This window comes from Parasteatoda tepidariorum, chromosome 7 (genome assembly GCF_982258835.1).
Source record: "Parasteatoda tepidariorum strain Cologne lab strain chromosome 7, Ptep-v5.0, whole genome shotgun sequence".
Classification (NCBI taxonomy): Eukaryota; Metazoa; Arthropoda; class Arachnida; order Araneae; family Theridiidae; genus Parasteatoda; species Parasteatoda tepidariorum.
In genome coordinates this window covers 39172166-39198763 of record NC_141761.1, presented here as the reverse complement: position 1 = coordinate 39198763, position 26598 = coordinate 39172166, and the positions used below count along the sequence as shown (strand labels likewise).

Genomic DNA, 26598 nt, shown 5'->3' with positions numbered 1-26598 from the left:
TTACTTTTAAGTACTTTATTTTTTTAAGTAATATTTTGCATGAGATTATCTTTGGACAAACGAGTTTTATAATTGTGTGCAAAAAATGTTCAATTCACTATAAGAGTTCCCCTGATATCGTGAAACACGCCGAAAGTAAAATGCGCATTAATAGGTCAAAAATTTAGACCGCTCTCCTTACTAAACAACTGAGACCATTCTTCCCAGATTGCGGAAACCCCCTATGTTTTGGGGGTCAGAGATTCGGTCGAAAAAAAGTCACTTTTTTTCAGAGAAAGTATGTTTCTGTGTCTAATGCTGTAATTAAAATATCGTCTGCAGTAGTATAATAGCATATTTGAGGTCACCATTAAGATTGTGTTCTAAAACGTGAAGATAAATCATTAGATCAAAAGTTATTCATGGTGGTCCATTTTACGCACCGTACAGGGCATCACATATCTGTGTCTTATTTTGAATTTTATGATATTTTTATTTGATTAAATTATGTTTACAAATTGGTCTCTCATTATTTTGTTTCTTCTAAAACTTTTGTAAGCTGATGACGAAATGCCATTATATATTTTCGAAGTTCTTTAATTCTTTATTTCTATTGTCTTATTTCTCTCTCTCTCTCTCTCTCTCTCTCTCTCTATATATATATATATATATATATATATATATATATATATATATATATATATATATATATATATATATATATATATATATATATATATATATATATATATATATATATATATATATATATATATATATATATATATATATATATATATATATATATACATATATATATATATATATATATATATATATATATATATATATATATATTTATATATATATATATATATATATATATATATATATATATATATATATATTCATATAAGCATATAATATAATTGATTTTTTTAGGAGATATGACTTCTCTTTATAAACGTCCATTTGAGATTATGAAGTATAATTCGTCAGGTAACGAAACGATGTTAATTAAGCTATTTTAAGTTATTTATGTATCTATATTATTGATATACATAATTGAATTTTTTACTGGCTAGCCAATTAAAACTTGAGAAAATTACCAGATATTTATCTAAGCATATAAACATCAATGAAAGAGTGTAATGCATTTCTAGTATATTTTCATTAACACTAATATTTTTTTTCAATTAGCATTTTTTGTTAAACATCCCGTTTTTATATGAATCATTTTGAAACAGCTTCGTTAAAATAAAAATATAAAAAAAAATATTTTAATGGAATTAAAGCAGAAATATATATTTAAACTATTTTGCAAAATGCTACAACTGCAAAATTTATGCTATCTCTAAATTTTCATCATAAATTATTGATATTTTTGATGTTTTAAATATTCGTCATTGATTAAACTTAAAAATTTAAAGAAATTAAATTAAATCTTATAAATTTTAGTTTATTTAAAATATGATTTAATGTTTTATGCTTAATGGAACCTATAGCGAATTTCTGTCTAATAAAAATTTATATAATATATTATTTATAATTTTCTTAACTAATTACAGGAAAAATGAATAAAACCCCTGTATACACTCAAGAAAGTCCGTTAACATTCGGTATGTATGTCTTAAAATATGTTAATGAGCTGTATCGTAATGTAATCTAAATCTTTAAACAATATTAATTTTAACGTCTTTATTGAGCCATGCTAAAGCACAATCATCAAAATTTTACTTACTTCATACTTTTGTTAAATTTTATAAGTTTACGCTTTAAATTTTATCTGAAATTTAACATTAATTGCTTTCAAATTTGAAATATGAGAATTTCAAAATTTATAATAAACAGTTGGAAAATGTAGTGTTATTCAAAAAGTTGATGATTTTTAAATTATTTTAATTCTTTGCTTTCAATCTTCAGAATAGTAGTTCGTTCGATATTAGCTAGGAGTGTGTATAACTCACGATCAAATTTTGTACGCACAATAAAATTTTGTTTAAACCACACAGATTATTGCTGCAACGTTCAAGATAATATATAGTTAGTTGTAATCTGTAAGATAAAGATCATTGAAACAATATTTTACGCATTTAAAACCATTTAGAAACTACTGCTTTAATAGAAGTATGAAAATAGTTTGAAATTTTGTATTTGAATATTAATGAAGAAATTAATAAAATAAATTAGAATAAAATTCAACTAGATTCCCTTGATCAGATATTAACTAAAATATTTTTCAAGTTTTGTTATTATTTATATAGATTTTATATTTAACTATATTTGAAAGCAAAATGCTAGTTTTGTATGTTATTGTATTAAATTTAAACGTTGTTCAGAGAAAAGCTTTAAGTTTTGAATTATCAAGCAAACAAATAATTTCCTTCACCTCATTCTTTACATAATTTATAAATGTCAACAGAAATCATCCAAATTCGTCTCGTTTTATCATTTAAAGAAACAATAAAAGTTTACAGAGGTAAACAATCACTTGAAAGTTATTGTTTAGAAAAATAACCAAATTTTTACTGAATGAAAAATATGTCTTATACTTTTCAGAAATACTTGAAGGTCTTTTAAATAGTACTTACAGGATGATACCAAATATGACTTCTGGTGAGTATTAATTAGCTGTTTTATTTATATAACAGATTGTGATTTCCAAGAAATGAAATATTGATTAATGCTCAAAAAATAATAACTAAACTCCTTTATTTGTTTAGAGTAATAAAATAAAAATAAATAACAAATATACATGTAAGGAAACAAAGGTCTTTCTAATCAAAACTGTATAATTAAGATACTGTTAAACTTATTTGTAAAAAAACATGCTACATTTATGTATTTTAGCATTGATTTCTTCAAAAAAAATAATAATTTAATTTTCTGAACAATTAGCTTGTAAAACTAAATTCTTACAGATTAAAATAATTTTTTTGATCTATTTACCATGAAAAACAAATCAAAAAATTATCGAGTATTTTAACACTTTTTAATACGTTTCTTATATTTTTTTAAATAATTTATTTTGTTACAGAAATGATGGACTTCATATTCAATCATCCTATTGAAATTGAACCAGGTAAAATAATGAGTAATTTTAAAGGAAAAAAAATTATACACTTATATAGTTATTAAATAATACTATCATAATGTATGTTTTAAAGATTTAAAGTGTTTAAAGATTTATTTATTACAGGAAAATAAATTTCAATTTTTTTTTCTTTAGGAAAATACGTAAAACCTGGCATTGTATACAAAGACCCTTTAACTTTTAGTAAGTATGTAGTCTTGGTATATATGTATAAAGATAATAACTGCGAAGAAGTTGCAAGTGCATAGATCACATAAAATAAGTAAAAAGTAATATCGAGAAAACATGGAAAAAAATCCAAAGCATTTAAAAAAAATATTTGAAAAATTAATGAAGTAAAAAATTTTAATTTAATATTTTTTTCTTCCCTTTAAAAAATCATAAATTTTTTCTCATGTTTTCTTTCTTTCTATATATATATATATATATATATATGTATATATATATATATATATATATATATATATATATATATATATATATATATATATATATATATATATATATATATATATATATATATATATATATATATATATATATATATATATATATATATATATATATATATATATATATATATATATATATATATATATATATATATATATATATATATATATATATATATATTAACTTTTAGAAGTTCTTGAAAGCTTGAACATCTGTCCAGACTGTCTATTCAATACTACTTCTGGTAAGTATTTCAAAAAATGCAGTTACCTTAAATTTAATATTTTTTTCTGTATTACACATTTTTAACTTAAAGTGTTGTTGGAATACTATTTTTTTAAAAAAAACTTTCGAAGAAGTTTTCTTTCCTTTTTTCATTAATTAATAGTGTTTTTGGTATTTTAAAATACATTTTAAGTTATGCATGCTTGGTATATTCAGCACATAATATAGCAACCTATTTTAATTTATACTGTCAATTATTTTTATTCTATTTTAAGATTAGTATTTTGAATGCGTTTAGTATAGAATTATATACTTAATAGACTCGAAAAACATTTCATACTCTCGAAATAGAATGTAGACAATAATTTACAGTTTCTATTGTAGTTTGTATGTTTTTCATCCGAACAATTTTTTTCCCTTCATTTTTAATATAAATAAGTTTCTGTTAACGGTGTCCTTTTTTTCAATTAGGAGTTACGGAAATCCTAAATATTTGTCCAAACTGTCCTTTCAATTCAACTTCCGGTGAGTATAAAAAAATACTTTTTCAATTTAAATTTGCATACATTTCTCCTTACGGTAAAATCTAACTACATATTATATAGATTACAATTAAATTGCAGTAACTTTCTCATTATTATATTATAGCAAGTATGTGAAACTTTCATATTATTATATTATAGCAAGTAAGATTGTTTCTAACCTAATATTTATTTCCTAAGAATATAGTGTGAAAAAACAGGATGTTAATTAGAAAATAATGTAGATGAAAGGACAGTTTTATGTGCGATTCCTCAAATTATATCAGGAGTCTTATATATGTCATTGAGTCGGAAGACTTCTTAAAAATATAATTTTAAATTTCTGAAACATTCAACTAAAATGCAATACATTGCCATAACATTGCTTTTTTTATATAAAAAAAATTGGTTTATTCCTGATTTCAATGTATTTGCAGTTAAATTTTTCTAAAATTGTATTTTTTATTTCTTTTAATTTGTATTTGGTTTCAAAAATAATTTTGAGATAATATTTTTTTCTTACAGAAATGATGAATACGATCTACAATCGGGCGATTGAAATTGAATCATCATCAGGTATTTTTTCTTCTGGAATGTGATATTAATTCCTCCCAAAATCAATATAAACGTGATATAATACTAGCTAGTACATTTAATTATACTTATAAAATTATCGCATTTTCTACTAATCTCTAAGAATTTAAATACAAACAAAAACTATTTTTTTGACAATTTAAAACTTTTTAAAAATTTCACGTTTTTACATTATTTTCAATTAATTTCTCAAATGTCTGTAGCTTATATTTTGCAAAATAATTTTTTTTTAAACTAATAACGAAGCAAGCTTTTAAAAACTAATTTAAATAATAATGTTATTATTCTACTGTTCTCATAAGACTTGATAAATCTATCCATATTTATATATTATAGTTTTCTTTTCTAATTCATAAAATAATCTTAGGAAAAATTAAAAATTCTAATTGTCCTTCAACTTTTTGTAGTTGCACGTCAAAAATTTTCCTTTAATTAAAAACCCATTTCCAGCTTAACTCTCTTGCCATAACGTAAAGATAAAAAAAAATTACATAAATAATTTTAATATAAAACCTAACAATTTAAATATGGGAAATTCAGAAAAATAAATAAAAGGGTTATTTTGAATTTTTGAAATCTTAACTGTATGTCTTACTTTTCCTTCTTACTTTTTATATAAACTATAATCAATTTTAAAATATTATAATAATAGTATAATTCATAGTAATAACATTTTCGCATTAATTGATGTATGTTAAAGAATTACTGAAGCAAAATCCGTATTTCTTATAAATAATTTCTTGAATATGATTTCAAATGTCTTAAACTGAAACAAGAAGACAAAAGATAGCTGTTAAATTGATACTTTAAAACTCTGCTTTTTTTTTCAGAAAAATATGGCAAAAGGCCTGTTGTAATACATAAAAGCCCGTTAACGTTTGGTAAGTTTTGTTTATCTATTTAAGATTTAAAAATCAGAAAAATACATTTGAAATTTTTCTGTAAAATATTTATTTTAACAAATACATTTTAAAATGGTGACTTCAGATTATATCTAAAATATGAAGATTTCATTATTTTTTTTAAACCTTTCATTGTTCATTATTCTTTATTTTTACTTTCTCAAATTAATGTTTTTATTAAAAGAATAAATTTTTAATTAATTATGTTTGATTATTCTTATTTACTTTATTTATAGAGGTAATTCAAGGTCTCTTAAATGGAACATATAGAATGATATTTAGCACTAAAGATAGTAAGTCAAAAATATTTTTAATATATACCTAAATATTAATTATATGGAAGCCAAATTAACAAATTTAGTTTGAGATAGATTTGAACAGAACATCTTAGACTATGGGTCATGGCCAAAAAAAATTTTGTTGTTAAATTTGAAGAATGTGTTAAATTTTTTGAATTGAGGAATATGCTAATTTTTTTTTAAATATCCATCTATTCAATCATAGTATGTTATTATTTTTAAATTAGTCATTTTTTTGCAATGCTTTCAAGTGTTCAGCATTTAACAAATTATATTTGCTTTCTAACTGTTTATACATTTTTGTCCCCTAAAGTTTTCGTAAAATAAAAAGAAAATGTTAGCTCCAGTGCCAGGCATACTTTTTGTTTTATCACAAAATTTGGCATCGAAATAAAATTGACCCTTAAAAAATTCTTTGATGTTTATAATTATGGTAATATTTTAGAATGCCCTTTGAAATTATTCTTGTTTTTAGTTTTTTTAATAAGGAAGCTTTGTTACTATTAAATTATTTTTTTAAAGAAAATATGTAGCGCATAGAAAAATTATACAAAAACGCGAAATAAAGCAAATTATTCAGAATTACTTCATCCGGTTTAAACTAATTTGCGTAATTGTAGTTTAAAAGATTTGTATACACTTCAAAAAATTCAGAATCAAATTACGGTAAAAAATAACAGCACTAAGAGTGCCGGTACTTTTAACAGTGAAATCCATTTTTATTGGATCATGTTATGGAGCAAAAATTCTTATATACTGTAAATTTACAGTAATAATTACAGTAAAATCTCTAAATCACTCGAATTATATGAATATTACTGTGAAATCTGGGGTGTAATATTTTACGGAAAAATGGCTTTCATGGATTATGCACCCAAAGTGTCAGTATTTTATGCCGTAATTTGATTCGGAATTTTTTAACGTATATAAAAATTAATCAAATTAAATAAATTATCTTAACAGTTAAAATTGATTTTTTTTCTAGTTAGGTATGAAAAACCAAGAAAACGGCCGGTTGACATTCGTAAAAATCCATTCACTTTTGGTAAGTAAATGCTCTCATATATTAATGATCTAAAAGTAATAAATGTTACGAATACTAGGACGCATCAATAACCTCTGTTTGGAGTTATTTTCGTAATTGCTTCTTTTTTCGATTTCAGAAATAATTAAAATGGTATTAAATGGTACCTATCAATTACCATCAGATACAGAATCAGGTAATTATTTCTTAACCGTACCTTTTAAATATGCTTAGGAAGTAATTATAGAAAATATTTTATGTGTATGGAAAATATTATAGATATATTTTATGTGCTGTGATGCCACAATAGACATTAAATATTTCCTAGCTTTTAAAATTTCGTTAATTTCTTAATATTTTTAATCATTCTTAATCGAATTTTAATTAAATTATTCAATTTCATTACATTTTGTAAGAAAAAATATAAAATATTTTTTTTTATTTTCCTAACAATCAATCTAATGACTAACTTTATATTTCAATACTAATGTAAGACTCATTAGTTCTCTGTCATGACTAAATCAAAAACGAAAATCTATTCTATCTTTATTCTTTATTTCTTAGTACAGAAAAATTTCAGTTACATGGTTATACTAATTTTCACAGTCTTTTTGGCGATTCGCTTTCACCAAAATATTTTCAAATTAATTAGGCGGGTTCGCTTTATTTTGTGGCTATGTAATCTTTCGAAAAATCGCGAACAATAGCTCTCTTCCCATGCTTCTAACTGTCCATTTGGAACAATTCATTTACTTTTAATTTCAAATGATTAGTTGTTGGACTTGGAGCCTTTGGTCCTCTCAGTTCCTACCATTGAATAGATATATTTTACAAAAAATAATTTTATGTGAAGGGTAGGATTTTCTTCATCCCTTTGAGGTACTTCTTTTCTCTATTTTTCATAATTTTGTAATGTGGTCATGTTCAATTTATCATTCGGACAATAAATTAATTTTTCCTAAACCCTTATATTCATTTCTCAGGGATGAACATCCTTGCATAATATCTAAATTTAGATGCATCTGAAGCGATCATAATACTTCAATTCTACAAAAAACTACATTCCACTAACCACTATGTACTAAGAATATGGACTAAAACTGCCAATACATCTGCACAGAAACTTTTGTGAAGTTTTCTAAGATTAAGAATATAACTTTTCCAACCATATAATAATGGTTTAAAATATTCTGTTCATAATGTTATTCAAACTGAGTTTTCCTAACTTTTAAAAATAATTAGGGTCATTTTTTAAAAAAAAAAACATAATTTTTTTTGTATATTAATTTGAAGACTTAAAACTTTCATTTTAAACATAAAATACTTCTAATACTATGCATGTTTCGTAACCCATGTAAAAAATATAATAAACGTATTGTCTCAAATTTAATAATTATAACATGATGCACTTAACAGCATGCTAGCGCGAAATGCTAACTTGTGTCCAGGTAGGTAACGAAAACAGAGGAAACTACCTCCTTTAACTTATTATATTATCTTAACTTTCTGTATTAATTCTATGTATTAATGGTCAAAAACTAAAATTTTTTTTATTTACATTGAAAAAGTAACCAAACAATAGTTCAATTATTAAACTAAATAATATAATTGATTTCTTGATAATATAATTAATTTATGGCTTGAAACAGTAAAACACAGAATAAAATAAATATAATATTTTTTTATTTATTTCAGAAATAATTGAATTGATATTAAATGGGACTTATCGAATGCAAACCGACATTACATTAGGTATGTGTTTATCTAGTAATTTAGTTTTCATCTTAAATTCAATGATTTTAATTGTGAAAACGCATACACTCTACAATGGATATGAGGAAAATTTGTATATTTATCTATGATTAAGGAAACACTAGCTTTCAGATGCATTTCTGATATTTCAAAATAATCTCTAATCATCTCTATTGAAATTATCATTTGAAATTTTAAAAATACGCAGTGTTAATATAGAACTATATATTCAAAAGAATTCATAAATATGTCTGAGTTTTTTTCAACTATAAATCATTGTACTTTACATACTTAAAAAAAAGCTGCTGTTCTCTTTCTAGATAGGTTTGACCCAACAGGAAAACAGCCGGTTGTAATTCCGGAAAATCCATTAACATTTGGTAAGTTCTGTCATGTATTAAGGATAAGAAATTTGAAAATATTACAGTGTAGTTAATGTAAGTAATAATATTAACAGAATAGAAAAAAATAGCATTCAATTTTCTATTTCAGAAATAATTAAACTGATATTAAATGGTACTTATCAAATGATAACAAACGCAACATCAGGTAAGCAGTTTCAACTATAGTTTTTAAGAATTTTTTTATAAAGAAATTACTCAATTTGTCTTAAATAATATATAACGATTTCATTTATATAAATAGATGCTTACAAAAAGAGATTGTGAAAAATTATATTGATTTTGATTTGATTTTGATTTAATTAAAGATATGTTTGACTTGAAATACATATACTAGAAATACATAGATATAAAAACCCCTAGAGACATAATTTTTACAGAATAAGAATTTTCGTAGAAAATTCAATTCTAATGTATCTTAATAATAATTAATTAGTGTGGTGATAAATAATTTTGAATAAAAATTAAGCAAAACGAAAGAAGTTACTCCGAATCTAAAGAGAAGTCGAAAATCATGCTTTTATTTTATCACATGCTGGTAGGATTCATTTAAGAAAAACATTTATGCTTTATGATTAGCTTAAAATGATTTTCATTATATACGAATTGTTCTTACAAAGTATTTTGAAAATAATTTGAATTTTCCGTTGTCTGTTACTAAAATTGAAATAAAGAGTAATCAATATTAACAGTCACCAGTAGCTGGACGTAAAATAATAAGGATAGTTGATTGCGTTAACTCGCTTAAACGTGCCAAATGCGAGGATGAGTATTAGAACAGAGCCAAGTCAGCCATTTTGTAGTGTCATGATATGTTATGTACGATGCTGTTATATGTTAATGACCAAATCCTGTTATTTTATTTTAAATTTGCTTCATTTAATGGATTTATCTTGATTGGCATTAATAGTTTGTTTTTGAAGAGTGAGCAGTAAAGACCAATACTGGCACAGACTTTCAAGCATAAACATTATAAAAAAGGACTGAAATACTGAAGATAACTTTAAATATTAATGTTCATTATATTCTTTTAGTTAAAAAAAATCATTTCAATATTTTGTTTCTATTAACAACTAACATGAGAGTGTCATTTAATTACACCATATTTATTTAATAATAATATTTATTAATAATATTTTTAACACCGAAAATGGCAAAAACCAAAATCAATAATTAATTAGAAATTAATGTCAATTGTGTTTCCGTTTATCGTTTAGAGGATATGACTTTACTTTTCAAACGTCCCATTGAGATTTCGAAGCTAAATTCATCAGGTAAGTAGATTAAATTGTGAAAAAGATGATTTTTTATGTGATATAAAAAAATTATGTAAACTAAATAATTTTACACGTTTTAAATTTTTTAAACATTAATAACGTGGTATAAACGTATTATATAATATCATCGAATTCAAATCAATAGAAAGTAAATTTACAATTGTAATTCCGTTTTATTTTTGATGTCACAAGTATATTTTGATATTTAAAAGATTTCAGAAATATTCGGCATCATTTTTGCTCTAATTAGGATGATTTTATAAGGCTGGAGAATAAAACATTCATTTGAATTTCTCTTAAGTATTTGTTTAATTTTATGCAATTGGAGTGTGAAAAATAATTATAATTAAAACTTAAAAAGGTATCTGTTTTAAAGAAGAAAAATATCATCTCTATTCTGAAATAATTGTCATATGCCTGTTAACTTTAAGGTAGTATAAACATTAGTCTTTGTAACTTGTAAAACTTAGTGATCTAATATCCATCTTTCTGCAAAGATCTATACAAATGTTGGCCTATGCTGATGACAACGATGTAGTTGTCCGAACGAAACGGGATGTGGTAGAAGCGTTTATGGTCCTTGAAGATACAACAAAAATTATGGGCCTAACAATACGAGAGGAGAATAGATAAATTTATGGTGGTCAGCAGCACTGTACAAGATGCGCAATCACTCAAGATTGGCAATTATACCTTTAGCGGAGTCACCCAGTTTTAATACTTGAGCACACTTATTACCAATGAAAATGAGTTAAAAGTAGAAATTGGAAACTGGATTTTGATGGCTAATGAATGTTGCTTTCGTCTAAGGAGTCAACTAAAATTTAAATTTATCTCCATGGGTTCTAAATGAAGTTTATAGAAACACTTATTAGACCAATTATTTTGCATGGCAGTGAGAATTGGGTACTTAAATAGCAGAAGAAAGTAGATTACTTGCTTTTGAAATAAAGAAAAAAACTTTTGTCAATTTTCGAGGCAGTGACGGGAAATAATACTATTCAGTTTGAATAACCATGTAGTGCATAATTAAAATAAGCAACAGAATATTTTGATAGCTCTTAAGTGATACAGGATACGATAGTTTTTCCACCGTGAAGACTCAGATCGAGCTAAGAAACTAGCATTTCAAAGATTGAAGGTACAAAGAAGAGAGGTAGACAGACAACATGCAATGATTCATTGTGTGGGAAAGTATGTGACGAAAGAACCAGGGAAGGAAAAAACCTGAAAGTTTTGTAAGTGAATAGATGGAGAAATTTGACTACAAGTGGAACTGTCTGGAAGAGACAGACTGAGAAAGTCTTTGCCTGCACTAGGCTGTAGTGCTGTTAAAGAAGAAGAACATCCATCTTCAGATTCAAAATTATTTTAAAACATAGAAAAATAAGCTTAACTTTTACTATTAATCTTTAACCAATCAAATATAAATCTCTATATTTTTTGGAATCTAAGAAAATTAATTTAATGAATTCTTAATGAAATTTTAGTTAATATTTGCGAAATTATGAGGATGAATCTAAATACTAAACTGTCAAAAGCGAATTTTAAAAAAAATTGTTGAAGAACAAGTTCTATTCCCTTGTAGCCTGCGTTAGGCAATACATATTTTGCAGAAATTAAAAGGTAGTAACCAAGAGATATTATAAATAGAAGAAATGTGTATAGTTAAAATAATATTTTTCAGTAAAAGAATTTAGTCTTAATAATAAATCTTATTTTTTCATTTGACAATCAAATTGGCAAAGTCTGCAACTTATTCATCAAATCATTTAACTGAGGTAAATAAATATTTCTGAGCTTATTTAAATTCAGTTTCTAATAATAGTTATTAGAGCACATAAAACTAACATAATTTAAGTAATCAAATGCGTATGGATATGCAGAGAAGCTCATCTTATGACTGGACGTGACATATGATAACACTTCCGGTCATAATTTGCTATGATATTCTCAATTCCTATCAGATGCCTTTTTCTTAATTTTGAATGTACTTAATCACTTTCTTTTAACTTCTCAAAATTTCAGTGCCTAATTTCTAACAAATTTAAAAGATTTCTTTCAAAACCATCTTAAAGCTTTCATTGATTTTAATTTGAAATAATTTGTTACAGCAAAGGTTTCAAATTAAAATATTAGAATTCAATATTTTATTAAAAAAAGCCTTTTGGTTTTAAGCATTTAAAAAAATTAATGCAGATGTTTTACTTGATTACAGGAGAAATAACTAAACAACCCGTTATAATTCACGAAAGTCCATTAACATTTGGTATGTACAGTATGTTTTAATTGTTATAACAGAATTTTTTAATGTTTGATGCTTTTAGGTATTGAATAATTAAAAAAAGTATTCCATTTTTCTACAGTGCTCCATTCACAATTTATACTGATATCTTTTCAAACTTTGACGGAAAAAGAATTTTAAAAAAGCATATAGTTGTCATTATTAGAATGTCTGTCAAAGTCAAATTATTTTTCACTACAAGTACACAATATTGTTATATATCTGGAAAAAAAGTAGTTGCATTAAATAATTTTATTTTAAATGCACTATATTTTCATGATAAGAGCAACATTATTTTCAATGCTTTTAAATGGAAAATTAAATGTTTAATTTTTAACATAAATTAGAAAGCATTTAAACAAGTGTGTAATTTTCAATCTAAGCTTTCTATGGATTTTTTTTTAATTTAACTCTATATCTAGCATTTTATAAAACTCAAATTAAACTGTATCACGAGACTATATTGTAATTTGTGCAACATTGAAGAAACACAAAAATATTTTTAAAATTTGTTTTAAAAAAAATAACAAGGGTGACTGAAAAATATTTCACCATATTTATTTTGGAAAACAAAAAAAAAATACTTTCAAACAGGGAGATCATAAGAGTTAATTCTCCTAAATTTCCAGTCTAAGAAAATTGTGGTAAGTATTGCGCATTAACTTAACACTCAGATGATCTAGTATCCATCAATCTGAAGTTGAATGGCTACCATCCATGGCCACCATCTACAACCAGCAACCATCGGGAATAGAACCCGGCTCTTCACAAAAACAGCTCTAAGCCTTAACTATTGTGTTGTTACGGCTCCACTTCAGGAAATGACTGATAGTAATTAGAGCACATTTTCTTTTGTTTTAAAATAACAGTAGGATTGTGAATCAAACACTTATTTTAAAAATATTTTGTTCATTCATATTAGTCGTATTTGTAATACATTTTCTACTTAACGAATATTTTAGATTCTTTAAATTGCAATCAACAGCAAATAAAAATACAGAGTAAAAATTTTTTATAAATTATCTTAAAAAGCTAATCTTTTTAAGGGGGAAGAAAAATTTTTACAAATCAATTTTACGATAAATTAGTCATTTTAAATTAGAATGAAAATCCTATTTTATTATTTTTTTCCAGAAATACTTGAAGGCCTTTTGAATGGTACTTATAGAATTGTGACAAACAAAACGGCAGGTAAGAACATTTTAATTTGTACATTTATATTTAAGTATGAATACATTTAAGTTAGGGCATTCATAAAAGAGTCAGATATTTATTTTTCTCATATTTTAAGCAAAATTCAATTTTTTTCCTGTATTATACTAACACGAAAAACATATATAACAAACAAAATTTAAAAAAGAAAAGCTCTTTAAAATAATATATACTTTTCATTATATGACTCTTTCTAAAATATAGATAAAAACTTAATATTTTTCTATAAAATATAAAATATTAATAAAGATTCATTTTACTTTCTAAATTTTATCATTTTTTTTTTAAATTAGTAGCTATTTTAGCTATCATTTTTCTTTAATTTTTCATATTTCGTTATCACTTTTATTATATAGTTATACTAACACATTTAAAACTTTATTCTTCTGTAAAACATTTTTTCTCTTGGAAATAATTTTCTTTCTTTCAGAAGTTATGAGTGTTCTGTTTAAACGGCCCATAGAAATCGATCCAGGTAATAGTGTAAAACGTATTCTAACAAAATAACTTATACAAGGTGCTAAATCAAGACCTGAACAAATTTAAATAAAATAAAGTTTGCACTTTAAAGTTTTAAAATCATTGATGTTTGTTTTTGAATGCATTTTTATTAAGTCTGATCTTGATCGAAAAATTATTGTGACAAATAAAATATATTATTTTGATTTTTTTTTCTTCATGAAAGGACTTTATAACCCCCTTCAGAAATTCTATTCTCTTAAAAATATAATAAACTTAGGAAACAATCGAGATTCGACACCGAGTCACTTAGTGAATAGACCTTGAACACACCTAGATTAAAATCAACATTAAAAGGCTCACAGTGTTGTCCACTCATCTGACTTAACTATTAGGGCCAACACTATGAAGGTCCTCTAAGCGTTGACTCATAGCACTTTAAGATTCAGAAATCAGGATTCTTCGAAAAAGTGGAAAGTTTTAGCGTCAAATTTCGAAATTTAATACACCGTTTTCACTAATTAATGATAACAGTTATTACGAGCGTGCGTTATTAAGATTTTATGTTGGACTGTGAAAATCCACACAGCAAAAAAAAATTACGTTCAAATATCACAAAACTTTCCTCAATTTTGACGAAACCGTTTCCTGTTACATGCTCCGATCTAATATTTCGTAAAAATAACGAAATAACTATCGTCTATTCTGCAAGAAAACGAAATTTGTCGAAATTAAAAAAAATACTCTTTTTAATTTTCTCAGAAAAAAACTCATAGTGCAATATGTATATAACTTTCCTAATAATCACGTAAACGTGGGCACCATATAGGTGGCAAAATACAACAACGACAAATAAAACAAAGAGATAAACTACACCCATGCCCGAGGCAGGATTCGACCTCTGTATATTTCTCTAGTGCGAGACCAACTCCTTGTCCACTATATGGAACGGTTGGCTTAATATTGTAACCGTCGTTGAACAGCCGACCCAATTTTTGAGTTTACGATTAGAAATAACAAGCTTAAGCCCGTCCCGCCCCCGTAAGGGGGCATCCGGGGGCACTCCGAAAGTTCGAAGTGAGCGTAACAGTTCAATTACATGAGCAAACATATTCAAAATTTTCAAATTAGAGTTTTAACAAATAGGTGGAATATTAAATATGAAATCCAGAAAACGGTGCTACTTAGAAATAAACTAAGGAAACAAACACTACAAAGAAAATAAACAGTAACAATCAGAAGAGATATTGATGTCGCATCTTCAGTAGGGGTGCAAAGTTAATAAAAGGAAACAATTTCACATGGAAAATAAAGGATGTTTGTAACTCAGAATATAATTATGGCTGGCACAACAGTACTAAAGTTATCAAATTCCAGTAATTATTATTATTATTTTTTTTTTTTTAAACAGTGATTAAACAAGTGATTAAAATTTTCAAAATGAGGAATCACATAAGGGCAGAGATTGACAAAGCATGAGACTAAAGCTCCAAAAAAAAAACATTTTAAGAGAAAATTCAAGTAATAATCAAACCATAACAGGAAAGTTAATAAGCCGTGATTTAGGTGTATTTTTCCTAACAAGAGGCAGCAAAAGGCCATCAGGATTCAGGGAGGTGCCTTGTTACTAAACAATTTTCTTATTATTTCCTCAATTCCCTTTTTTATTTTAGGGTTTGACCAATGCTGCTTTATAAACTCGTAGGTGGTTTTTGAATGAAAAAATTTCTCTCTAATGTGCTTAAAATTTGTACACTGGATTAAAATATGTTCCCAATCCTCAACAAGCTGACAGGTACTGCACAGCTGAGCTCCCCCAAAAAACCTGGCTTGATGTTGTCCATGACAGCCGTGATTAGTTAGGAATTGATTTAAAAAGAAATTCCCCATGATTTTCCTCGTTTGAACTTTCGGGAGGAGCTCGAATGTGTGCCTTCCCTTTGTGAAGCTGTCACTCCATCTCTCCTGCCATTCAATCAATTTTTCGCGTTCCAAAGTTTTTCTTGCAGTCCGCCTGCTAGGATCTTCAAACAGGTCGACCGTTGATCTCTCACAGGCTAATTTGGCTAACCTATCAGCTTCTTCGTTGCCCTTATGGCCTGCATGTGCTTTTATCCAATGTAAAGCGATATTGTTTGTGAATTCTTGTTTTATTAAGTGGACTAAATACTCTTTAGAGTTGCTGCTTTCCAAAGCTTGCAGACTAGACAGGGAATCCGTATAAATTGAGATATTGTCTGTAATTCTTTGTTCTTTAAGCCAACGAATCGACTGGAGAATGGCCCATAATTCAGCCTTAAACACGGAAACGTGATCAGAGATGCGAAAGGTTTTTCTTTCAACAGGTTCTCCCTCCAGATAGGCCACGAAAGCGCATCCTGTCTTAAACTCATTGTTAACTAATATTTTTGATCCATCTGTAAATAATTCTAGTCCTTTATAAGTAGGTAAATGCAGTTGATATTTAAGTAAAATTTCTTCAGCCGGATGATAAATATAAGGTGTAGGTATTGGTTTATAGATTATATGTTCTTCTTCATGTTGAAAAATATTATTAAGTTGAGCTTCTATGTTTACTGCCATATCTAGAGGAATTGTTCCAGCAAGTACTTGGAGAGAGTCAGTAGATGCAGTCTTGTATGCCTTAGTGATAGACAGTAAAGAAGTTCTTTCCATTTTTTTCAATCTATTAATGATTCTTACCTGTTGGGAAAACCAAATTTCTGCTCCATATAAGATAAGTTTCTGAGTGCTGTTTAGGTAGATGAATTTCCGAACATCAGGGCCAATCCCCCAGTCGACCCCAGAGATTCTATTTAGTTTAGCTTGAAATTTAGTAACTTTGCTATAGATAAAGTCAAGGTGAGGCAACCAGGAAAGCTGATAATGCAATCTAAATCCCAAATAATCTATGGTTTCCCTCGTTGCAATGTTAGCCCCACAGAGTTTTATAGTTGGTCGTCTTGAGACCCGATTGGCTTTAGGAAAAACAATCGCGACAGTTTTCTTGGTACTGAATTGAAGATTGTGGGACGTAGCCCAGTTTTCAAATTTCGTCAAAATCATAGTGGCTTGGGGTCCAAGTCTATCAAGAAATGTTCCGTTGAGAAGTAAAAGGAAGTCATCAGCGTATGCGATTATTTGCTCATTAGATTCCCTTTTCATATTTAAAAGAGTGTTCGCTATAAGTAGCCATAAGATCGGTCCCAGACTTGAACCCTGTGGGACTCCTCTTGCTAGAGGTCTCTCCAACTTCTCATTCTGGATATCAAACAGGATCCTTCTATTGTCCAAAAAACTTGAAATCAACTTAACTAAGTCATAGGAGCAGTTGCAGGAATTCAATTCTTCTATAATTTTGTTCCATAGGACGCTATCAAAAGCACCTTTGATATCAAGGGAAATACCCAGTGCGTGATGTTCATTATCCTTTATTTTCTTAGTTTTCTCAAGTAAGGACTTCATAGCTGTGGTAGTCGATCTACCTCTCCGAAAACCGTGTTGATCTGTATGTAGAATGTTATTAGATTCAAGGTGAAAGATTAATCGATTTGTTATTAATTTATCCAACACTTTCCCCCAAACCGGATTAGAAACCTTTCCCCCAAACCGGATTTACGATTAGAAATGTTCAACTCAGTAGTCTTGTAATTTTGAACCCTCTTCAGAAGACAAAGGAACTCTAGGATCAAGTATCGAGAAAAATTTTCCTTCGTGGAGGACTTTTTGATGGAAATAACACGCAAATACTATGCATTGATAGGAAAACCACGAAAACCTCCCACTGTTACCCTAATGGCAAGGGGACTCTACCCCATGATATGTCTACAACTGAGGATATTTTTTGCCCTGTGTTCGGTGAGAGCTGGATTAGGAATTCGTATAGACCAAGTCACGTGATTTCGTGATGAAATGATTCTCAAAATTAACCAACTACTGTTCAAGGATTGCTGAATAGTCAAAAGTGAGAGTTTTATTTCTGAGAGCGTATTCCTTAGACCAATCTCTAACCACGTGTTTTTTCTATGTTTCACTCTGTATAGCTGCTTTCTAAAATGAAAGATTGATGCTCAGAAATAACAGAGCAAATATATTTTAGGGAAACATATTAAATGTAAATTTCTCAAAATGAATTATGATATGCCTAGACCGTGTTAAATTGTTTGAGCAGACATTTATGCTATGTTTTATTTTATTATTTCTGCTGTAACAAATCAAGCTGCATTAAAGAAACAGTTCTTTTATATAATAAAACATTTATTTGTTAACCACACATATACTAAAGAAAATTTAAATTGAGATACCCCTAGCAAAATAAATGGAGAACCCGTATACGGGTTAGTATGAACCTTAAATTTATGGCAAAAACTTTTCTAATCAAAGATCAACAGCTTTCTGGTGTTCCATAAATTATCTCGTTCTTATAATTTTTATTTATTTCGTTATATGCTTTTTTCATGCCTTTGTCAGCCAAATATTTGTAAGACTATATGCCGCATTTGCTAAATCATGGAAAGTAATCTTTAATTTGTTTTCAAATTTCGAATTATGAGTAATATTATTCTGTTGATAAGTGCTTCATTTTCACACAAAATATAAACCAATTACTCATTTTTCATTTTTTACTCTTTTTCCCCAATTCCTTACAATTTAAATAAACGTGTAATAATTTTACAAATAAAAATGTTTCTTTTTCTTTCAGGAATGTATGGAAAACGACCTATTATAATTCGTAAAGATCCTTCAACTTTTGGTAAGTGTTATTAAAAACCTGTAATAGCATTTCAAATTTATATCTTAATTGAATTATTTTACATCTCATGTTATATATCAAATTTAGAAATTCTTCAAAGTCTAAACATTTGTCCCAACTGTCTGTTCAATACTACGTCTGGTAAGTATTAAAACTGCACTTTTTGACCATTTTTTATTAGAGTATGCTTAAGAAGTTGCTATAATTCAAAAATTGTTTATCTGAGTCATAACATAAAGCATGTCACCATGATAAAAAAAAGCATACGATAACACCAGAAAATTAATCTGTAAAAAAAGTATATTAATTTGTCTTAAACTTATCTACGTGTCTAATGCTGATACAAGTATTGTGTATGCATAAATAGAAATAACACTTCAAGATCAAAATGATTTTCAATTAAATGAACAATTAATATAAATGACATTTCCATTGTATATTGTTTATAGATTTTCTTCAAAGTGTGAACATCTGTCCTAACTGTCTACCGAATGCATCTTCCGGTAAGTATTAAAAAAATAAAGTTATTCTTAAAGTTTAACTTTAACTTTTTCTTTTGTTAATTTTAAAAATTAATATAAAAAATTACATTTTAGATGAGAAATACGTTTCAAAAAATTATTCCTGCTATGTATATATTTTTAGATTTTCTTCAAAGTTTGAAAATTTGTCCTAACTGTCAATCGAATACAACTTCCGGTAAGTATTACGAATGATATTAATCTTAAAATTAAGAAAAGTTAAAATTGAAACTTTCCTTAGGTTACTTTTAAAGTATATAAGAAATATTAATATAAAGTATTAATATCAACAAAAATATATTAATATTTTAGTTGAGTAATATGTTTTAATGAAAATACATAGATTTTTACCAAACCAAATATTTCCATGAATTACAACATGAAAAACGTCGTTCAGATACTTAGCTTTTAAAAAAGCCAAAGAACCTTTTATATGGAATAATTATAACTATTCATCAATATATTCCGTCATGAAATGACCTAATTATAAAAAAAAGATATTGCAATTATTCAATTTACACACACACACACATATATATATATATATATACATATATATAATCTGTAACTTAAAATGCTTTCTCAATTTCGAAATGATTCTCAACAGCGTATTAATAGAAGGGAACCAACAACTTCCATTAAGAAATTTATTTCCTTTATTTCCTAAATTTCAATTCTTTATTTTTCAGAAAAATCTATTTAAAAAGTAGTTACATACATTATTAAATAGTATTTTTTTTCTACTGTTGCTCTGAACAGTTCTTATGATAAGAACCTTCTTTCTTTATTTCTATGTTTGAATGACAGATTCCATTGTTGTTCCTTATCTATTTCTCTCTCCTGGGTGATACCATGAGTTTATAGTGATAGTCTTTTATTTTTATTTCCATGTGACAATTTGAGATATTTTTGACGGAATATTAATATATTGCTTTATTTAACCCTTGATCTCATACTGTAGTCTAGTTTTAACGTGGGTTTTTAGCCTCCTTTTTAAAAAGTGATTTTTCTTTTAAAATGTGTTCTGGTTTTATCATTAGTTTTCTTGTTGTTTGGTTTACCAGCCCCTTTTTTAGGGTTTTCAAGTTGCGGTATCACTTTATTGATTTAAAACTTCAATAAAGCTTAAAAACATGTTAAAAAGATATTCCTAAAAAGAAAAAGAAAAATATGTCTCTCTGATGAGTTATGGAAAGTACATTTGCTTCCGAAGGGCTGGTTCTTAAATATTTTGCGTATGCTTTAAATTTATAAACCTTAATTTTTTGTCATAAGAACTCTATTTTTATAAATAACAGGACACATAACTTAAAATATATTGGATACGTTCCTTAAAAGATTTAATAAGAATTTTAAATGATATGAACAGATAGTTCTGATATAAACTTGCTGTTAAAAATCTAAGACAGGACTGATAAGAAGAAATTGAGAGATAACATATAAAAAGTTCCTTTGCAAGTAAATCAATAGATTTTAATAAAGTACAAATAATCTAGTTTTCTCTGATATATTTTTCTTCATTTTTTAGGAAGATTTGGTAAACGACCTGTTGTAATCCATAAAAGTCCATTAACGCTTGGTAAGTTATCTTAATTTGTGCAAAAGAACTGAAGAAAATAATTATTTTTAACGTTATCCAGTAGGTTACTAATATTGTCCTTTTATGCCTGTAACACAATTATTATCAGAAGATGTTAAATATACATTTATATTCATGAAATTTTTGCTTAAAATTATTTAAATTTTAATTTTATTTATTTATATTAATTAATGGTTAATCTTTACGTTCTATTCAATCTGAAACTGATAAATTTTAAAAATCATGTGTAATTAAATTAAATTCATTCACAATTCAATCAACGCAATTTTTCAACATTATTTTGTCATTAGTAGTTCTAGAATAATTTTCAGATCTTTTTATTTATTTTAGAAGTGCTTCAAGGTCTCTTAAATGGAACGAATGTAATGATATTTAATACAAATGAAAGTAAGTATATACTACCAATAGCTATTAATTTTAAAGTAAAAATAATTTTTACAAACACCAAAAAAACTTTTTAATCCTATATTTGTTTTTTTAAAACGCTTCCGGCATTCCGAAAACTTTGTGCGCTTCTGATGCGTATGTTCACAAGAGATACTTCATACACAAAAATTACGGACAGCGGATTTTAATATGTAACTCTGAGTTAGCATTTGTCATTATCTGTGCACAAGTTAAAACCTCTCCATTGGTCAATTCACTATCATTTTCATTCACATGGAAAATTGTATAACGAAATTTCTACCGTATAATAATCAATATAAATAAAGGTTTGGTAAGTGATATATCTTATTTCAAGGTGATTACCGACAAACGCTCACATAACAGCCAGATTTATTTGTCTTGTTTAAAATGTTAAATAGATTTTCTCACGTTAAATCAATCTCTTTCTACTGCGTATCTTAAAATGCAACAGACCATTTAAGACAACCTATTTACATCTTTGAAAATGGTGCCAATGGAGAGTTTCAATTCAGGCATGCGACTTTTTAAAGCTCCAACAATGTTCACAGACCCGACTGCCAATTTGTTTTTGGCATAATGATGAGCCCCAAGCAGCAAGTGATGATTGTACTTATACCGAAGAGTACTACTGGCTAAATATGCCCTTTTTAAACTAGTGGTGTTATTTTAATGAATTATCCATTGCTTTTTCCCGGAAAAGGAGTTTGATGGAACTCGAGAAAAGAAGCACGTCAATGAGTCTAGATTTGCTCGCTACACCTGTCAATCAATTACTTCAATCAATTATGGTCAATCAATTATGGTCAAATTATGGTCAATTACTGTTACTCAAGTATGGTCAAAACTACCAGAGAATGATAATTTTATCATACTCTGGTAGTTTTGACTATATTTTTTTCTTAGTGCATAAAAATACACTCACTAAGGTAGAAAATTCATAAATTGCTTTATACAAAAATTTAATGCTCGTCTCGAATCTGATAGATAATGTTTTTTTTTTGGTTGGAACTGTGCAAGTTGTCCCAGGGATTCATGAGTAATACTGAGAAGGAAGCGGTAGACTTGTAGTGAAAGGAAGACACGTCTGCAGTTTAATTTTTAACATTACCTTGCAGTAAACCTGTGTAAATAACTAGTTTTCCTCTGAAAAAAACTGATAAAAATGTTTAAATGATTTTTAGAATCTGGGTCTATAAATTATCCCATGCACGCGTTGCACAAATTTTAACATGGTAGTTTAAACAATACTTTCTAACTTAAACATAAATAGGGGGAGAAAAACTCTTCATTTAATAGATGAAACTAAGTAAATTTTAATATAATTTAATTAAATAAGTGATAGTGTTCCAATGAGTAGTGTGGAAACAAATAATGTGTAACAAAATTATTTACAAAAAATATACAGAGAAAGAAATATTTACAATTTTTAAGCCGGAACTTATTTTAGTAAAGAGATTTGCACTTTTCATTAAATGTCGCGTTAAAAAACTGCAGTTAGTGATGAAGTAAACTAATACACTTTCATTTTAAGTATAACTAATATGAATGAACGAAAGTTGCCTTTTTCTGTTTCAGTTCTAATTCGAGGCCGAAATTGATGATTCAAAATTAAAAATAAGAATCATGTATATGACTTGAAAATTTTGGTGGTTGCTATGAACCTTGTAAATTGGTATACCGTATAGATGCAAAAGTGGCGATATGCTTATTACCTGTTCTTCGGTTTAGCAGAATAAATTTTTAATTTGAAAAATATTTTTTCACCAAAACGGAAAAGCATAATTTGCAACAGGGGCAAAATGTTCGTTAAATAAGTTCAAAATAAGCATTTAAGACAAAATGAGCAAGATCTCATGCAAGAGGCGTGCAATTGATCAATTACAGAGGCGTTCAAATTTCAATTGAAAGAGAATTTGATTAAAAAATATGTCGAAAGATTATTTCAAACGTTTTACTAATATAATGTGATGTTTAAAAAAATATACGAAGTATGTAAAATATGTTATTTTTACAAATACGTTAAAAATATTTTTATCACAGAAACTTTTCATCTAACTATGAGGATAAATTTGCACAAACGATTCCAGATCTTCAGCTCAATAAAAAAGCTACTTAGGAAAAATATAATCAGGCTCTAATAAATTTCGATTTGCTATTTTGTGTTTAAATGGTTAATCTAAAATTGTCATTTTTTTAAAGATTCATAGCAAAATAAAGCAATTACTTTTTTGTATTTCAAGTCAAGATCAATACCATGAAAGAGCAATTGCTGGCGAATATTACCAAAGGTATATTAAAGGCTTTTATACTCAATTTAATTCGAAAAAGATAATTTATAATTTATTTTAATTTCTGAAATATTTGAATACACTATATAATATTTGATGTAAGTCGCATATATAGCATTTAAATAAGTTAAAAAATATTAATAACATACTTTTAACTTTTTCTGAGAATATTTTAGCTAACTACTTTCTGTGCATGATCTTCGCTAAGTTATAGTATTCAGGACTGTTAAGTAGTACTTAAAACTGTAAGTAAAAATAACGTAAGGTAATTAATAGGTGGAAACAAATATTATGTTGGGGTTTAACATGATAAGCGTTAAAAATAGTTAAAAATGATATTTTTTTCTCTCTTACGTTGTTAATCTTTCTTCTACTATATGATGGAGATAATCGAGACAAAATTTAAATATTTTTTTCGCTTAATTATTTTATTGTGTTTGAAATTTTAAATCGATAAATGTGCTTTAAAGTAATTATTTTATCACAAATGTTATATTTCCGATAACAGTTAAGCGAAAATAGTATTTCATACAACACCTGATGCTTACCTTGGTTTGGTAGGGTATTTTATGGCTTTTCAAATTGTTTTGTTGTTTTCGGTCTGCCTTTAAAATGAAAGTAAAAAAACAATCTGAGTAAGTTAATTACTTTATATTTTGCATACTAGGACATGAATATTAAAAGTTTTAAAACTAAACTAAAAACAATCTGTTCAAAAGGAAATTAAACTAAACATCTGAAAACAGATTTCAAACTAATTGACATTAACTACTTATTCTTAATTATTATTCCGTTTAAATATAAAAACTAGTTTTTATTGAATTGTAAACAAATTTAAATAATTTTGAATTTAAGGAGAAGTGTTACTTTTTAAGAATGATATGATAAATTAAACTTTATTTTTTTACATTTAAACATTATATATTTCAAACAATTCATTTTAATCTCTTTAATATCTTATTCTTTTTAGCAATGAACCTTCAAATAGAAGAATTAAATAATCTAAGTAAGTGCAAAACATTTAATTTATTTCAGCAAATAAACTATTAGCTATATAAATCATAGTCAAATATTAGATATATTTGAATATTATATATATTGATTGTATTTGAAGATATCACGTATTTTAATTCCTGAATTTAATATCTTTAAACTCCAATATTATCATTTTTAAATCACTTATTTAAATACTTCCGGGTCATAGTATTAATTTATCTATTTATCTTAAAGCAAGGACGGGAACAGATATTGATCGATTACTTGCAATTATATCTAAAGGTAAGTTTATTTTAAACTGATATAATTTTTAAATAACTTTTAAATAGGATTCACAAAATAGCACGAGCTTTCACGATTCTACAGAAAACTCTTTGCTTATATAAAACAATATGGAGTTCAATAGATATTCAGATAATAAATGTTTTTACTAATAAAATTTCTGATTAATTAAAAAAAAATTAATTTATTTTTATTTTTAAATATGGATAATTGGTATTTTACTACATAAATATAATATTGCGTTCTGTTTGAAACACAAAATGCAGAGAATCTGAAAAAAGAGATTTTAAAACAGAGATGGTAAAAATTTCTATCTCTTATTGAGCATTAATAATTGCTGCATTTTATTTAGTTGAATTGGTATAAAACGTACGTTTACTTCAATTTTTAAGAAATTTTATGTTTCTTAGCTAAACAGTTACAAACGGAAAAAGTAAAAAAGAAAAGAAAAAGAAAATAATTAAAATTATTATTTTTAGTCACATATATGCACTTTGAAGTAATTTTAAAATAAATGCATCGAAACTAATATTTTACTTTTAGCAGGAAACTCACTTTCAAAACCTCATTTCCCCAAAAATATCTAACGTGCTCATTTATTTATGGTGCCGTAACACTATAACACCCAAGTTACTTTAAAAAATACAGTTTAATTTAAATGCAGATTGAATTATGAGGCTACGGGATATTTTGATATCAATCTAACTTAATTTTAACTTGCTTAAATTGAATGTTTCAAAAAAAATTTAAAGTGACATAATCTTATTTAAAATCTTCATGATGAGTTTTTAAAACAAACAAATTACTCTTTACAAAAGGAAAAATAAGTGTGAAATAGTTGTAGAACAGTTAAAACATACTAATTTACAATATATGTTTGCTTTCAAGACCGGCACATTGAATGTCCTTAAAAAACCGTAAATGTATATTCATACCTCATTTCTAAGCCCTTGAGACTTTCAAGTAACTCAATTAATTCCTTAGATATGATATAGTAACAATGATATGAAATAAAATTTCACTTCATAAAATAAAATTTCACAAATATTCACTAAAAGAGAGCGACATCAAACTATAGAAATATAAAATTGCAAGGATGATGCTAAGTTAAAAAATTTCAAATAGCGTAAATATATTTTCTATTAAAAACAGATTTAATACATTTTTCCAACTAAAAGTATAACGGGAAATAGTGTTTTTAAACAAACAGTAACATCTCTAAATATTTTATTAATAATTTAAAATCTCCTACAAGTTCATATGTAAGCAAAGGA

The 26598-nt window shown here is 26.4% G+C and overlaps 1 protein-coding gene across 1 annotated transcript in view; it reads left to right on the top strand.

Annotated features, from left to right (window-relative positions):
* Nucleotides 1-26598, top strand: part of LOC107447044 (uncharacterized) — a 210312-nt gene that overhangs the window by 20870 nt on the left and 162844 nt on the right. Inside the window, exons 21-48 of the mRNA XM_087167704.1 lie at nt 922-978; nt 1548-1598; nt 2539-2595; nt 3017-3061; nt 3209-3256; nt 3717-3770; nt 4223-4276; nt 4798-4848; nt 5697-5747; nt 6005-6061; nt 7053-7112; nt 7231-7287; nt 8787-8843; nt 9164-9223; nt 9336-9392; nt 10462-10518; nt 12740-12790; nt 13940-13996; nt 14448-14492; nt 19179-19229; nt 19317-19370; nt 19679-19732; nt 19875-19928; nt 21279-21329; nt 21681-21737; nt 23999-24046; nt 25017-25052; nt 25277-25324. Coding sequence (XP_087023830.1) covers nt 922-978; nt 1548-1598; nt 2539-2595; nt 3017-3061; nt 3209-3256; nt 3717-3770; nt 4223-4276; nt 4798-4848; nt 5697-5747; nt 6005-6061; nt 7053-7112; nt 7231-7287; nt 8787-8843; nt 9164-9223; nt 9336-9392; nt 10462-10518; nt 12740-12790; nt 13940-13996; nt 14448-14492; nt 19179-19229; nt 19317-19370; nt 19679-19732; nt 19875-19928; nt 21279-21329; nt 21681-21737; nt 23999-24046; nt 25017-25052; nt 25277-25324 — 1479 coding nt within the window. The remainder of the gene's footprint in view (nt 1-921; nt 979-1547; nt 1599-2538; nt 2596-3016; nt 3062-3208; nt 3257-3716; nt 3771-4222; nt 4277-4797; nt 4849-5696; nt 5748-6004; nt 6062-7052; nt 7113-7230; nt 7288-8786; nt 8844-9163; nt 9224-9335; nt 9393-10461; nt 10519-12739; nt 12791-13939; nt 13997-14447; nt 14493-19178; nt 19230-19316; nt 19371-19678; nt 19733-19874; nt 19929-21278; nt 21330-21680; nt 21738-23998; nt 24047-25016; nt 25053-25276; nt 25325-26598) is intronic.